Raw genomic sequence first — 13,692 nt, 5'->3', positions numbered from 1 at the left:
CAGCAGGGCTAGGCTGGGCTTTGTTATCAGGCTGTGCTCTGACTGCAGTCACCCTCTAGAAGGGATTAATTGCCCCATTGGTGTGCCAGGCTGTTATCTGTCCTGATGGAGGCTGGAGGAGAAAGGCTAGGAGGTGTCCCAAAGCATACCCATGTTGTTTGTCAGCCTGGTGACTTCTTCTCCCGACATTGATATTTGGCTTGACAGAAGTAGCCAGAGACCTTAACCCTTGGCTGGGTGGGTGTTGAGTGAAGCCCTGTTGTGTCCTTGTGTCTCTGTCCTGCTGCAAATTATCCTCTTTACTCAGTTATATGTCCGTTGGCTCCAATATCCAGACTCAGCCAGCAGCTAATCCTGAGCATTCCCCGGAGAGGCAGGCATTGGGCAGGTGTGGGATAACTGGCTCCCATATAGCTTTTAGTCCCTTCCTTCCTCCTGCAGAGGCTGGGGAGATGCCCGGGCCACTTTGGATATTGTTCACTCTTCAGGACATGTCTCTTCTAACACTTTTCTCTTCTCCATTAGTAAATGGTGTGCATAACCCCAAGAGAAAAAGAAAGTGGGCTCAGCATGGGAATGGAAAGGCCTTTGGAGCAATGGAGCCGATGCTACCAGCAATCCTTGTGTCTTCTGCCTGCCCGCCCTTGGCAGACCAGGGGCAAGAGAGACAGGGTGGCCTTGCAGATGGCGGTGCTCTTCAAGAATCTCCTGCCATACAGCTTGACACTGTCTCTGGGCCCTTGGGAACCCAGGACAGGCTCCTGGCACTGTGTTTCGGCAGTGCCCTTTCTGTCTAGAGTGGGACATATGCCAGTCCAATACGAAAAGCAGAAATGATGCCATCAGTGGCACCCACAATAGCACCTGACCCAAAATAGCTTCCTAGAAAAAAACAGGGAGGCTGATTAGGTTAGACAAGTCTGAAAGACAGCAAGACATCCAGCTGACGATTGACAGGTGTAGGTCCATGAGCAGGGGCTATAAATTCCACGGGTGAGCTCTCCAGCCACCCTTTGGGGAAAAGCAAACGGCTGCGGGGAGCACTCGGGACCTGCCTTCAGTGAACCATGGGGCTCAGTGATCAGGAATGGCAGCAGGTCCTGACCATCTGGGGAAAGGTGGAGTCTGACCTCCCTGGCCATGGGCATGCAGTTTTAATGAGGTAGGCAAGAAGCTTCTGTCCTAAGAGTGAAACTGAGAGCTTTAGATGAGAGACCAAGGCAGGCGTGTATTTAGTATGGGGGGTTATGTTTGGCAGTGTTTATTTCAACAGGTTGTTTTCTTCATTGTAGGGTGGTGGTTTTTCCATTGCTATGGTTTCTGTGTTAAAAATTACTCACTGTGTAAAGTGGCAGTGCTTCTGTCTCTCCACCTGTCTATGGGTGTGGGAGCAGGCCAGTGCTGCTTTCAAAAGATGGTAGGACTTTGTCACTCTCTTAGCCTATGCTGGCAAAGCTCTGCTTTGGAACCTCATTGCTCATGCACTGTGGTGAGAAATGCTGGAGCGAATTGTGTGTCCTGGGCCTTCAGATGCTCTTCAGCAAGGCTGTCGGGAGTTAGGGAAGGAGAGGAGAGAAAAATCACCTCTGTGACAATTTTCGCAGAATCTATGTTTTCAGTAAAATTAACTGTGAAGTACTGTTTCCCTCTCCCCACCCTAGTCTCACTTGGCAGAGCCCTGCCCATCCTGCTTTTTGGCCAGAAATCTGTGTGGTAACACTTGTCCACTTCCTGATGATGAATTTGAGGTCTGGGTGTGATGCGAGACACATCCTTCCCCCTGCTTCCCTCCTCCATCATTTTGGTGTCAGAGTGGGAATGCTAGTGAGGTCTCCATCTGAGAGGATCCCTGCCCCCATGTCCTCATGGTCATGGCCCCTCAAGTGGGGAACATCCTGGGCGCCAGCAGCAAGTCACAGAAATGCAGTCTGGAAGGGATCTCAGGACTGCAGAGCGGGAAATGACATTGGGTGGGCATTGGATCCTAGCCTGTCCTTAAAGACCAGCAGGGATGGAGACTTGGAGGAGACTCTCTGCAGATCTCCCCCTCAGCCTGTGCTCAGTACAATGTGCTGGAAGGGTACAGATGCTGAGAAGAGCGAGCCGTGGGGATGTGGCACTCGTTCCAGGGGAGGGGTTCCTATCTTAAGCATGGCTAAATGAAGGAGCCCACACCACCGGGCAAATCCATTGTCCATTCAAAGCTTTTTCAAAGATGAGCCAAAGCAGAAAGATGTTTTATTTACCTTCTTTATCATGGCCCAATTCGGCTGCCATTTGAAGGGGAGGGAGGGATGGGGGCAGCCGGGTGGCAATGTGATGGCTGTCCCCTCATGTCCTCTAGAGCTGGAAGGGTAGCAGGAACCCAAGCCCTCCCCACCAGTCCCTCTGAATTAGCTACTTTGGCTCTGAAAGTGCCACTCAGTGGAACACAAGCCACTGAAAGAAATTTGCTGCTGAAAAGGTAATACCATTTTTCTTACAGGTATTGCAGGGCAGAGCATGGCATTAAATAAATAGATGACATCCCTCTCCCCTGTGACTTTGTGCTCCCCAACCAACGCAGGCCATTTCTTGTTCCTTCAAGGGGTTTCTGAGGGAGGAGAGAGGCAGGGGAAGCCTAGCAGCTCTTAGTTTAGAAACGTGTCTGCATATGCATTGTTAAAGACTTCTTAGGTAGATGTCATATCCTGGGAATGTGTTTAGAAAACACTGATTCAACTGGGTGTTTTCCAAAGGAAACAAAAAAAGTACTTCTCAGAAGAATTTTCAAGAGTCTTGGGAGTATATCTTCTTTAGCAGACATGATTCAGCCATAGCCAGGCACGATGGAGGGAGATTTTTAGAAATAACTCCATTCCATTTCAAGGTGCAAGGTTTTTTCATCTCTCTGCGCAGGACACAACCTGTGTCATGGAAAGATACAGGAAAAAAGGAAAGGCTGATGGTGGTGTGCTCAGCACCTGGTGGAGTACAGAAATCCTTTGGAGACCTTTGAAATGAAACGCCAGCAAAGACTGATCACTCGTTTACAGAAACCTTTTGCTGCAGAACAGCTTGTGTTTTCCATTTGCCTGAGGTATTTGTTAGTGTAGTTTAACCTATACTTACATCATACAGTGGAGAGTCTGGCCCTCCTGGCAACATACTTAGGAAGAATGTCCAGTTCTAGATGGGATGCAATCCCTAGTAGTCCCAGCACTAGCACCCTTCTGAGGGCAGAACAAGCGTGCAACCACTGTACCATGAGAGGGAGGCTGGTTTTGTGGCTGCGATCCTGGGCTGGAATGCCAGACGCTGCTGCAGGTAACTTGGGTGAGCCGCCTTGTGGATGTGAGCTGTAGGGCCTTGGCTGTAAAGACAGACATTGCTTTTGCTGGTGCTTCAACTAGTTGGATTATGCCCATCAGAGGGTATAATACCTGAAAATAAACTTGTCTAAGGGAGCTGATGTCTCTCAACACCTAATTATTAGGCTGCTCCTAATAACCAGGACAGGCAGCGTCCCCTTTTCACCCCAACTCTAGGACTCTGGCATGGAAAAGACTGAAGTTTCCTACTAGTTTGGTTGCCAGTGGTGTCTGCATCCTGTCTCCTAGGAAATGCAGCAGGGAGGAAGCAGAAGGGACAACACTAGTCTTGCTTTTTGCCACCCTTCCACCTTCTTGATTTCATTTCCATTTCGGGATCAGAGTGCCTATTTATAGCACTGCATGGCATGGCACCAGCATGCCTGAAGGCCCTGCGCTCTTATTATCCACTTGCTCCCAAGGACTCTTGGAGGTATCGCAGTTCTTGATGGAGGAACTGGTTGGCAACTGGTCTGAGCTGGGGAACAATCTACCAGAGGAAGGATGAAAACCACTGAAACCAGATTCAGAGTACGGTCAGATGGTTCCCTGGCTTACAAACATGCTAAATGGAGTGATTGTGAATGGTGGTAATTTGGAAAAGATCTAAAGCGTCAGAGTTCCCAGGCTAAAGTAGCCTCTACTAGCAGGGACTAGCTAAGAGATTTTTTGGGGAAGGAAAGTGAGCTATCACACCTTTGCCTGTCAAATACTCTGCAATACCTGGAGCAGCTGGACTTCAGCACTGGTCAGGATGACAGCTCTTTGAAGTCTCACAAGTCCCCTCTACTTCTGTCCACAGGCTCTTTCAGGATCACCCTGAGACCTTGGATCGCTTTGAAAAGTTCAAAGGACTAAAGACCCCTGATCAGATGAAGGGCTCTGAAGATCTGAAGAAACATGGAGTTACTGTCCTTACCCAGCTGGGCAAAATCCTGAAGCAGAAGGGTAATCATGAGTCAGAGTTGAAGCCCCTGGCTCAAACCCATGCCACCAAGCACAAAATCCCTGTCAAATACCTGGAGGTATGGAAAAGGGCAGAGAATCTTGGTGTCTTGTTGTGTAGTGAGTGTGTGCAAGACAGCTATTGAGTTGCATTTTTATTTACTGATGGCTGGTTGGACTTCAGTGAGCTCTCCCTCAAGTCCGAGGTCTCTGTGTACAGGCAGGAGGAGGCACAGAAAGGGCTCATGGTATGCGAATGGTATGTGAACCTCCAAGTTTAGATTTCCCATTCCAAACACCACATGCAGTCTGAGCAACCCTTGACAATAATAAACCAGCCCATGCAGCCGCTGCCTGCCTGGGAAACTACATTACGTAAGAACTGTCAGTCGCTGTACACGAGGGACGTACAATTTTAGAGTAAGCCCTGGAGGATCCATTAGAGACCAAGACCCACAAAACTAAGTGTTGTACAAACACAGTGCATGAATTTTCAGCCTTAATGGATGAGGCAGACAAAGAGTGGGAACGGCCATGGTCTACTCAAGGTCATGAAGCATATCAGCATCAGAGCTAGGAATAGAGCCCAGTTCTTCTGCCCAGCCCAGGCTTCTTACAAGCTAGACCTCACTGTCTCTCCAGAGACTGCACGAAGGGCTACTGAATTAGCTGAGAGATATTTCTAGGATCTGCAACCTATTTCTTAGTATGACTTTTCTGAAAATAAACCTTGACTGTCCCTTCTGTTTTTCTCTCTCTCTTTCTTTCCTCACAGTTCATTTCTGAAGTCATTATCAAGGTCATTGCCGAAAAACACTCTGCAGACTTTGGGGCTGATTCCCAGGCTGCAATGAAGAAGGCTCTGGAGCTGTTCCGAAATGATATGGCCAGCAAGTACAAGGAGTTCGGTTTCCAGGGTTAGCACATACGCACAGAGGGACACCACGATGGAGGCCTGGCCATGCATCTTAGAGTAGCTTCCCCAGCACTGTTTTGGACATCTCACAATTGGCCATCCAAGATGCGTGGGAAAGCTTTGATGAGAGGCCAAGAGTCACTCCAGACAGCGTAGAGGCACTCAGAGTGATATCCATGATAAACCATTGTTTCCTGGCTTCATGTATACAAGAGAAATAATCTGCTTTCTTAGGAAAAATAATGTAAGGGGTTATCTGTGAGTTTCTGCCTATCCCTATCCTCTTTTTCTTTCCCCCTCCCCAAAACCCAGTCTCATCTGAGAGGGGAATGCCATGGCCAGAGTTGAAGGGACGTGGAGGAACAAGGGTAGTGTTGAAGAGTGTGGTGAATGAGAGGGTGAAGGATGACTCATATGGTATGAAAGGGATGTTAGGATGGGAAGCAGAGGCACAGTGTCCCATTCCTCCCGCAGGTGAGACTTGTAGCAGGTTACTGCGGACAGCTTCCAGCACAGTATTACCTTGCTTTGTGGCGGTGAACACAGCCAGTCAGTCTCCAGGGTCTGCCAGCTTGGAAGCTTGCATTAGTTGCTAAACTCTGTTAGCAAAACTATAAAGAGCAGTACTCTCTGTGATCTGTAGGTTTCTGCAGCCACCGCTGCCAGAACTATCCAAAGTTCTGTTGCACTGGGAAGTGAAGTACGTGTTTCTCAGAAAATAAAAATTCCTGCACCAGTATCATGTGTTCGCTCCTGGCTTTACAGGCAATCCAGTGAGAAGTGGGGGAGGTGGAGAAAGCAGCAAGGTGTTTTGCCTACATATCCAGCTGCAGCGCATCCTGCAGAGTCAGTCCATGACTTGAGTGGCATGTGGTGTCTGTCTGAGCTGAGGGACTCGGGGGACTCAGATGTCACCACGGGGTCATGACCTGGTTACTGGACTTCACAACACAAAATGGCAGCCTAGACTCAGCTGGAGCTGAAAGAAATGCTCCCTGACTAAAGGCCATGGCCACTACTGTGCAGAGGGGGAAGGCTCTTTGCTTATTTACACGGAGGCAGCATGTGCAAGCCTCTGGTCCCCGCAGCATTACTCCCTCCAGGCCATGGAAAGCAGGGCTGCTTAGCCCAGGAGGAAGCTTGCAGTGGCAGCATATGCTGTTAAGACCCAAGCTTCAGTCTCTGCACTGTTTTGCATTTTTGCTGGAGTGTCTTTGCAGTGCGTGCTGCATTGAGTTGCAGACATAAACGCATGTCCTATGGGGGAGCTTAAGGGCAAGATGCCTACCTCTGCCTGTTCCCCTCTCACCATCCTGGTACCACAGTGAGGTACGAGTGACCAAATTTTACTGAAGTGGGGGAGAGGCTGAGGGCCACATTGTGCCCAAGGCTGACCAAGGGTTAGTCAGAAATGGTTGGAGCCTGAAAAGGATTTTTGAGTGCAAAGTCATGACCTGACACTCAGGTCCACAAGCAGAGGACCTGACTCTTTGGAAATTGTGCAGTTTCTCTGGCTGGACCTAGTCAGAGGGGTGGTTATACCCTCCTCAGTGAGCACTGGGTTCCTCGTTCTCTCCTTTTCCTCCATCCCCACCATCCAGCTCAGGGCCTCAGCAGTAGGGTGCTGCAGTCTCTTCTGGCATACACACTCAAGCTGTCTCCATGCAGAACGCAAGGTGGATGAACAGCTTGCTGTCTTTCTGTATATTTGCACAGAGTTAAGAACATTCATGGTAGGGTCACATATTGGCACAGCAGCAGGATGCTACAGAGGCAAGCAGCTGGGTACCAGCTAGGGGAAATGTGTGGAGTCAACATGGCTGCTCTTTTCTGGTATGAAGAAAGTAATGTGCCTTATCTCACAGAGACAGTGTGAGGGCAAGCATGAGAAAGAAAAACAACGTGCTCAGTATTAGGAACTACTAGTAAGGTCTGGTTCAAAGCACTGCCTGCTACACTGTATGCAATGGAGACAGAGGAGTAGTCACCAGCTCCCTTAAAAATCAATGTCCTGAAGCAGCATGTTCTGCTGTGGAGTTGGTCAGGGCAAAGGCCACAAAATTTCAGTCTCTGAAAGGAGAAGGAATTAATTCCTTCCCAGAACAGAGCATCTCTGATTTCTTGCTCTTTACAAATCCTCACTTTACCTCTGAGAGCTTGCTTGGGGTTTCAACCTTTCAGAGAGGGTCACAAAAGCATATGCTGTCACCTAGATGAAGTTACAGCCAGGTGGTCCCTGGCTTAAGCAACTTGCTTCGTCTGACTCCAGTAGTCTAGTCTGTCTGGCTTGGCGGGGGGGGCAACCTATTTAATTAAGGTCTAGGATTGCCTGTCCAACACAATAAGATTTCCTGCCAGTGACCACAGGCTCTGCTTTAGGATTAAAAGCTCTGCTATAGCAGCTGCCTCTGTCAGTCTGAGCGGGACTGGAGTCATCTCTAGATATTTTTATGTACTACAATGTGGTGGAGGAGTGAAGGTTTGCATATAGCTACCGGTTATTAGGTACCTGGAATAAATGTCTGTCCATTGGGAGCACTGACCCTTCACTCTGCCTGCCTTACTGCTCTATGTCAGTGTGCTAGGGACCATACTTAAACCTGTGCTGGTCAGATGTGCGGCTTGATGTAGGTTTTCTCGTTGTGCCTATGACCCAGTGAATATGAGATGAGCCAGCAAGTTCAGATATCAGTAACAGTGGAGCTACCTCCAGCAGGCTCAGTGGGTTGGGATGTTTGTGGTGAAATCCACATGTCTGCACCTTTGCTACGCTGGGTACTGAGCATGCCCTTGGCTGCAGCCCTGACATAGCAGAGCGATATATGTAATTCCCACACAATGAGTCTATAAAGATCTTGCAACAGCCCCTGCTTTAGGGACAGGGGAAGCTTCCTAGAGGAAAGGATATGGTGGGGAAAAGATTTTTCAGCTCCATGCTATATTGATTCAACATCTGTGTTGGAGTCACCCTTTCCACTGTGCTACTAGCACATGTAGATTTTCTGGTTCATGTATGGGACAAAGTCCCTTACTGGAGGTAAAATGCATCAGTGTCAGCCCAGAAATTTTCCTGCCTCCTTTCCAGGAACAGCTTTACATGAGGAGGATGGGTCCCAGGGGCTTGTGCCCAGCCCCCCTCCCCGTCAGCACCATTTGGTGTCACATACACGTTCCTGGTCACACGATGTGGGATGTGGATTGTGTGGCTGCCAGCCTCCCTGCTCCAACACGTCCACACTGACTACAGCCAGGTCAGGCTTATGGCCATCCTATGCTTTCTATGCACTCCTGTAATTTCTTTTATGCTAATAATGCTGTTTCTGGCAGCAAATGGGTTTTGCACCTGCATCCGCCCTTAGGTTGAAAAAACATCCTTGCTGTTTTGCGCTTGACATACTATTGCTCTCCCACTGCCGTTGTTTCCGTTGCACAGCAGAGCTCCTCATGGCACTGAGCCAGTGACCTGTCTGCGTCCTCTTGGGCTTCAGTGTCAGACGCCAGCAGCTCATCAGGATCTCAGACGCGGGGAGCAGGACCTTGCTTCTCAGGCGCTGTGCAAATGAGCCAGTCAGCTCCAGCCAGGGTGCAACAATACTGCAGGCTCCACTGCCTGTCCCCCTTTCTTTACTTCTGCCTGCTGATCCTGCCTGGCTCCAATACACCTGCCAGCATCAAGTGGCATCAAGGAGCAAGTGCTGGGGACCATGCTATTAACCCTGCGATCTGTCTCTCGGTCACCTCAGTGGGAGAAAGAGATGGGCCTCCAGTGACTAATTATGTTAAATATTTAGCACATTAGCATGAAGCTTGTGGTATTCTTCATGTTTGCATCTCCCTGCAGGGCTAATGTGAGGAAAGGGCAGGGGAGTTTCCAGCCACATCATAGTCACAGCACAGATATGTCTGGTTTCTGGGTACTGAAGCACAGACAGTGCCTAAAGGATGTAATGTGTATATTGTATGACACTGTAATTTAATAAGGAGACTTAAATGCTCACCTATACCACATGCTTTCAGATGAGGATTATTTTTGTCACGATCCCTACATTTTCTGGGGATCAGAAACCATCTGGCCAAAACCTGTCCCATATGTTATGCCACTGAGGAAAAGAAACCGGTGGTGGATCCAGGTGTTTCTTTGAGGTAGACTTGCTTGCCCATAACATTTTTCCCAGAAGGTGCATGGCATCAAAGCATGTCCTCCTCCTTCCTGGACTCATTCCTCTCAGGGTTGCTCAAGGCTGCATCCTTGCTTGTTCAGGATGTGCAGAGCTGAATAATCAGAGTCTGTGCTGCTGCTCAGACTGAGCACACACATGCATATGGATATCTATACACAAGCACCAGGTTCACAACACACATCATTTGCAAAGTCCCTCTGTCTGAAACCTTCAGATTCCAACATGCTTGTGGGCTGGTTCTTCATTTGAGAGGACGGTATATGTTAGTTCTCACATTGTGCTTAAATGAGGTATGGCCATGAAACCAAGTTTTGCTAAGGTCTAACCAAGCGAGAAGACAGACTGTGCAAGGACATGGCATCTGAAGAGTGCTAGTAAGTAGGGGGCTGTTAAATTTCATGAAGGTGTGCTGGCAGAGTCAAGGAAGCCACGTGGAACTACCGTAAGTGAGAAGAGAAATCCCAATCAGCCTCTTTTATCCAACAGGCGAATAAATAAGCACTTACGAAAACAAAAGAGTCAGAACAATGCAGCCTTCTTGACCAGCACATCAATCCCTCCCTCCCTGTGATCATAGGCACAGCAAGCCCATCTCCCAGTCCTGTGACTTCTATAAAATCCTTATCCAAATGTCAGTAAAGGTGACCTTGTGGCTTTTTAAAGCAGTACTTTATAGTCACTTGGCTGCACTGTACCAGAGTCCTTTCCCAGTTTGGCTTTCATCCCTTGTAAATAGACAAACAGAAAAGGCTGCCTCCACCTTACCCTGCAGTCCTGTGGAGACCACCCATGGTAAGTTATGAAAGACAGGCAGATCTGGGGCTCTGTTGGGCGAGGCAAGACCTGGCAAAGGGCATACCAATGTAGCTGGTAGCTGGGTGGACAAGGCAATGTGTATTTGGGATGGGGAGGATATTGGGGTCTCCGTCCCTCCCACCATGTACCAAGAAAAGCACCCCATGCTGAGAGAAACAGCAGTTCAGTGGTCCGGCACTGGCCAAATGGTCACTTGGGTTATGCCCATGCAAATGCAAATGCAAGTGCTGTAAGGTCAGTGGGGACAGCCTGGACGTGAGGCAATTCCACTTCATTTAAGACATTGGCTCGAATATATGTCATGGGGCTGTGGGGCTGATTTACTGGATTTGCCCAGAGCTGGTGAGAAAAGGCTGTTGCTGGTATGGGTACCCTGCAATCCAGCAGTAGACACGGCCCCAAAACAGTTTTCCAGTTAACTACTGCAGGTATTAAAAATGAGTACAACACAGATACCCTTGTCTAGGAATTTGTGAATTTCCCCAAGTAGTAGGACTGAGAAGGGGGCTGTAGCTATGCTATTATTGGTATCCAAGAAGGCTACTTTAAAGCTAATACTGGCATCTATACCTTATCTGCAGCCTCATGTCTGGAGTAGAGCTTAAAGAAAATTATGCTCATTTCCCCTGTCCAAGGAAAGCTCGGTATGAATGCAGCTGCTGCGTGCCTGATCTTATTTTAGATCGTCCTTAAAGCAGGTTCAAATGTTCCAATGACAGATTAGCTTTGGGTGGAAGACCTTTTGGATTATTAGCACTTAATTCTCTATGTCTCCATGCTTAACTTGTGGATCTCCTGTTGCTTCCCACTGTGCATAAGTAATGGTGCTTTTATTCGTTGAAGTTTTTCCATCTTCTGTCCTCATCCAATATGTCTGTTTCCTTCTTCAAACTAAATTCCAGCATCCAAGCTCTCACCAAAAGGGTGGAAAATTCCTGGAGCTGATACTCTTACTAAGATCTGGGATCGCTCTGCCCAGGGCTTGCATGACAGCAGGCTTGTCCTCTTGGCTCTTGGTGAACTTTTGGGTTATCTGGAGAGTTAGCTGATATGGTGTCAAAGTGGGTCTGTATTTTTTCACTCACCTCTCAGCTGGATGAATAGTCTGGTGCTCTTTGAGGGATGTAGTATGTCATGGATTAACTGTGAGTTGGTTGGGGAGAAAGGAAAAAAAACCAACAGAGCTTTGCCTAAACCAGCCATACTATGTCCCTGCAGAGTCTGTGGGAGAGCCTGTGCCAAGCAAAGGATTTGTACCAGACAGGCTCAGACAAGCTGTACAGAGATGGAGGAAGAGCAACCAGGGCATGCCTTGTGCCATGCTTGCAGCTACCCACCTCTGAGAGCAGATGGATCTGTGGGGTCAGTAAGGAAGAATGAAAAATAAAAAGCAGGTGAGAAATGGGGGGAGGCACAACTGCCTCCCTTCAAAGGCTATTTACTGCTATCAGTGTCTTCTGAAGAGCAATAGCATAATTCTGACAATCATTCTGCTATAACATGATGGAGGGAATTTCCTAACATAAGATGGTAGTCTGTGTGCTTTTGTATGGGAAGAAAGATGGACTTGGAGTTTTCTCATGGTGCTAGCACTATGGATGTGATGCTTTCACAAAGCTGTCCCATAAATCACAAGAAAGAAACTTTTTGTGTATTTTGGTTTTGCCTTGATAATAGTACATATTTCTAAACCAGCTAATCCCCCAGCTATTTTCAGCATGTCACATTTAAGCTACTGTCCCTATGTCTTTTGCTCTGTTCCCTCTACAGCTGAAATGATCCCTCAGTGCATAAAGTCATCAATTTTTTTCTTTTCAGTCAAAATCCTCTGTCCTGAAATGGAGTTCTTTGTAACAGTCACAGATTGCTAGCTCATAACAAGAAGAATGATGTGGAAATAATCTTTAACATATTTCCTACTATGTTTTTTCTAATTCAGCTGTGCTGTAGCTTTCTTGTCTGTTTTAGATCAGAAACTTGTTGACTGTGAGTGTCATCTGGGACAAGCTCTCTTCTGATGTTTAACAGTAATTTAGAACCCTATTTCACCCAGTTTAAAACTCTCAGTCTATCTGTCAGAGATGTATCTATCAAGAGCCCTATCTATCTGAGACAGCACCCTTCTTACAATATGCCTGAGTTATTTGCTGTACTGTTTTTACCCTAGACCTTAATTGGAGATCTATCTGTACTTTCCAGTACTGTGCAATTAACCCTGCTCTACAGAGGGTAAACTGAGGCAGAGCCAGGCACCAACATATCCATTGTTTCATGCTTTGGTCATTCAGCTGTCCACTAGGCCAGGCTGCCAACTGCCTGACAGAGGATGTTTGTGAGCTTCTTTGTGTAGGAAGACATGTGAAGTTGTGCATCTGCCAGCAAGCAGTTCTTGCTTTGATGTGGTTGCATTTCAGCAGTTGTCAAAGGACATCTTGTATGTAGACGTTCAGTTGAAACAGTGGTGTGGTGTAAATACCCAGATAGATTACAGATGCTGCATACAAAGTAAAGCAGTGTAAAGACCTTTGGGCTGAATTTGGAATGAAGTGCTCTGGAGATTTATGAACTATGGTATCACTTGGGACACTGTTTACCTTTTCATTTCCAAGGAAAAAGGCACTAGACTGAGATAATAAAGGATGTAAATATCTAAAACAGGTTACTGGCAGAAGTGAGGTCCCTAAGTCCAAGTGCATGAACCTCAAATACTCCTGCATAATTCTTTAGATGCTTACATTTTCGTCTATAACCCCCTCCTTGATTTCTAATGTTCTGCCTCTGCTATGCCCTGATCTTCCACTGGCTTGGGTGGGTCTAAGCCAACCAGAGTTCACCTCCCTAAATTAATTTATAACATTCAGAAATTACTTTCCTCTGCTTAATCTGGAAGAAACCAGTCATGCTTTTCCTGCATCTGACCTCCAAAAAATGCAGTTCCAGCCACTTCTGTCCAACAGTGTGGCTAGTGAACAATCCCTTCCTGACATGGGTGTTTGGCTCCCTTCATATACCTTTGAGGCTGTTACTATCTTGATGGGACCACCTTTTCCCAAATGGAATCTCTTTGAAAAGTAAAATGGAGAGAGGAGGGAGAAAAGATTTCAGTGCCTAGCATTAAATGACATACTGAAAGGATCTGTTTGGGAACAACAGGTTATGTGAGAGCCTGCTATATGGTGTTCAGAGAGTGTGTTTTTTTTTTCCTGTGAACTATGTTTGCAACTTTTCCTCTGACCACATTGACAGTAACATCTGGATCTACCCTCACTCACAATTCTCTATGGAAGAGAGCTAGTGCAACAGGAGAAAGAGGGTTTTCTTTCATCATTGCTTTGTTTTGAGGATAGCTTGCAGCTGTGCCTGACTGGAAGGAATGTACAGATCTCATGTATGATAGTTGAGAAACATTTCCTCTCCTATCTTCATCACGTCCATGTTCATACACATAGTGGCTCATAGCTGGGAATTCTTCAGTTCCAATCCT

The 13,692-nt window shown here is 47.3% G+C and overlaps 1 protein-coding gene across 1 annotated transcript; it reads left to right on the top strand.

Moving 5' to 3' along the window:
* The first annotated feature begins 1,008 nt into the window (after positions 1-1,008).
* MB (myoglobin) lies at positions 1,009-5,481 on the top strand. Its single transcript, XM_010284503.1, has 3 exons — positions 1,009-1,162; positions 4,153-4,375; positions 5,071-5,481. Exons 1-3 carry the CDS (start codon positions 1,068-1,070, stop codon positions 5,215-5,217), a joined length of 465 nt encoding a protein of 154 aa, XP_010282805.1. The 5' UTR covers positions 1,009-1,067; the 3' UTR covers positions 5,218-5,481.
* The last annotated feature ends 8,211 nt before the right edge of the window (positions 5,482-13,692 follow it).

This window comes from Phaethon lepturus, unplaced genomic scaffold (assembly GCF_000687285.1).
Source record: "Phaethon lepturus isolate BGI_N335 unplaced genomic scaffold, ASM68728v1 scaffold12553, whole genome shotgun sequence".
NCBI lineage: Eukaryota > Metazoa > Chordata > Aves > Phaethontiformes > Phaethontidae > Phaethon > Phaethon lepturus.
Note: the sequence above shows the minus strand (reverse complement) of the source record. Positions and strands in the feature narration are given on the sequence as shown.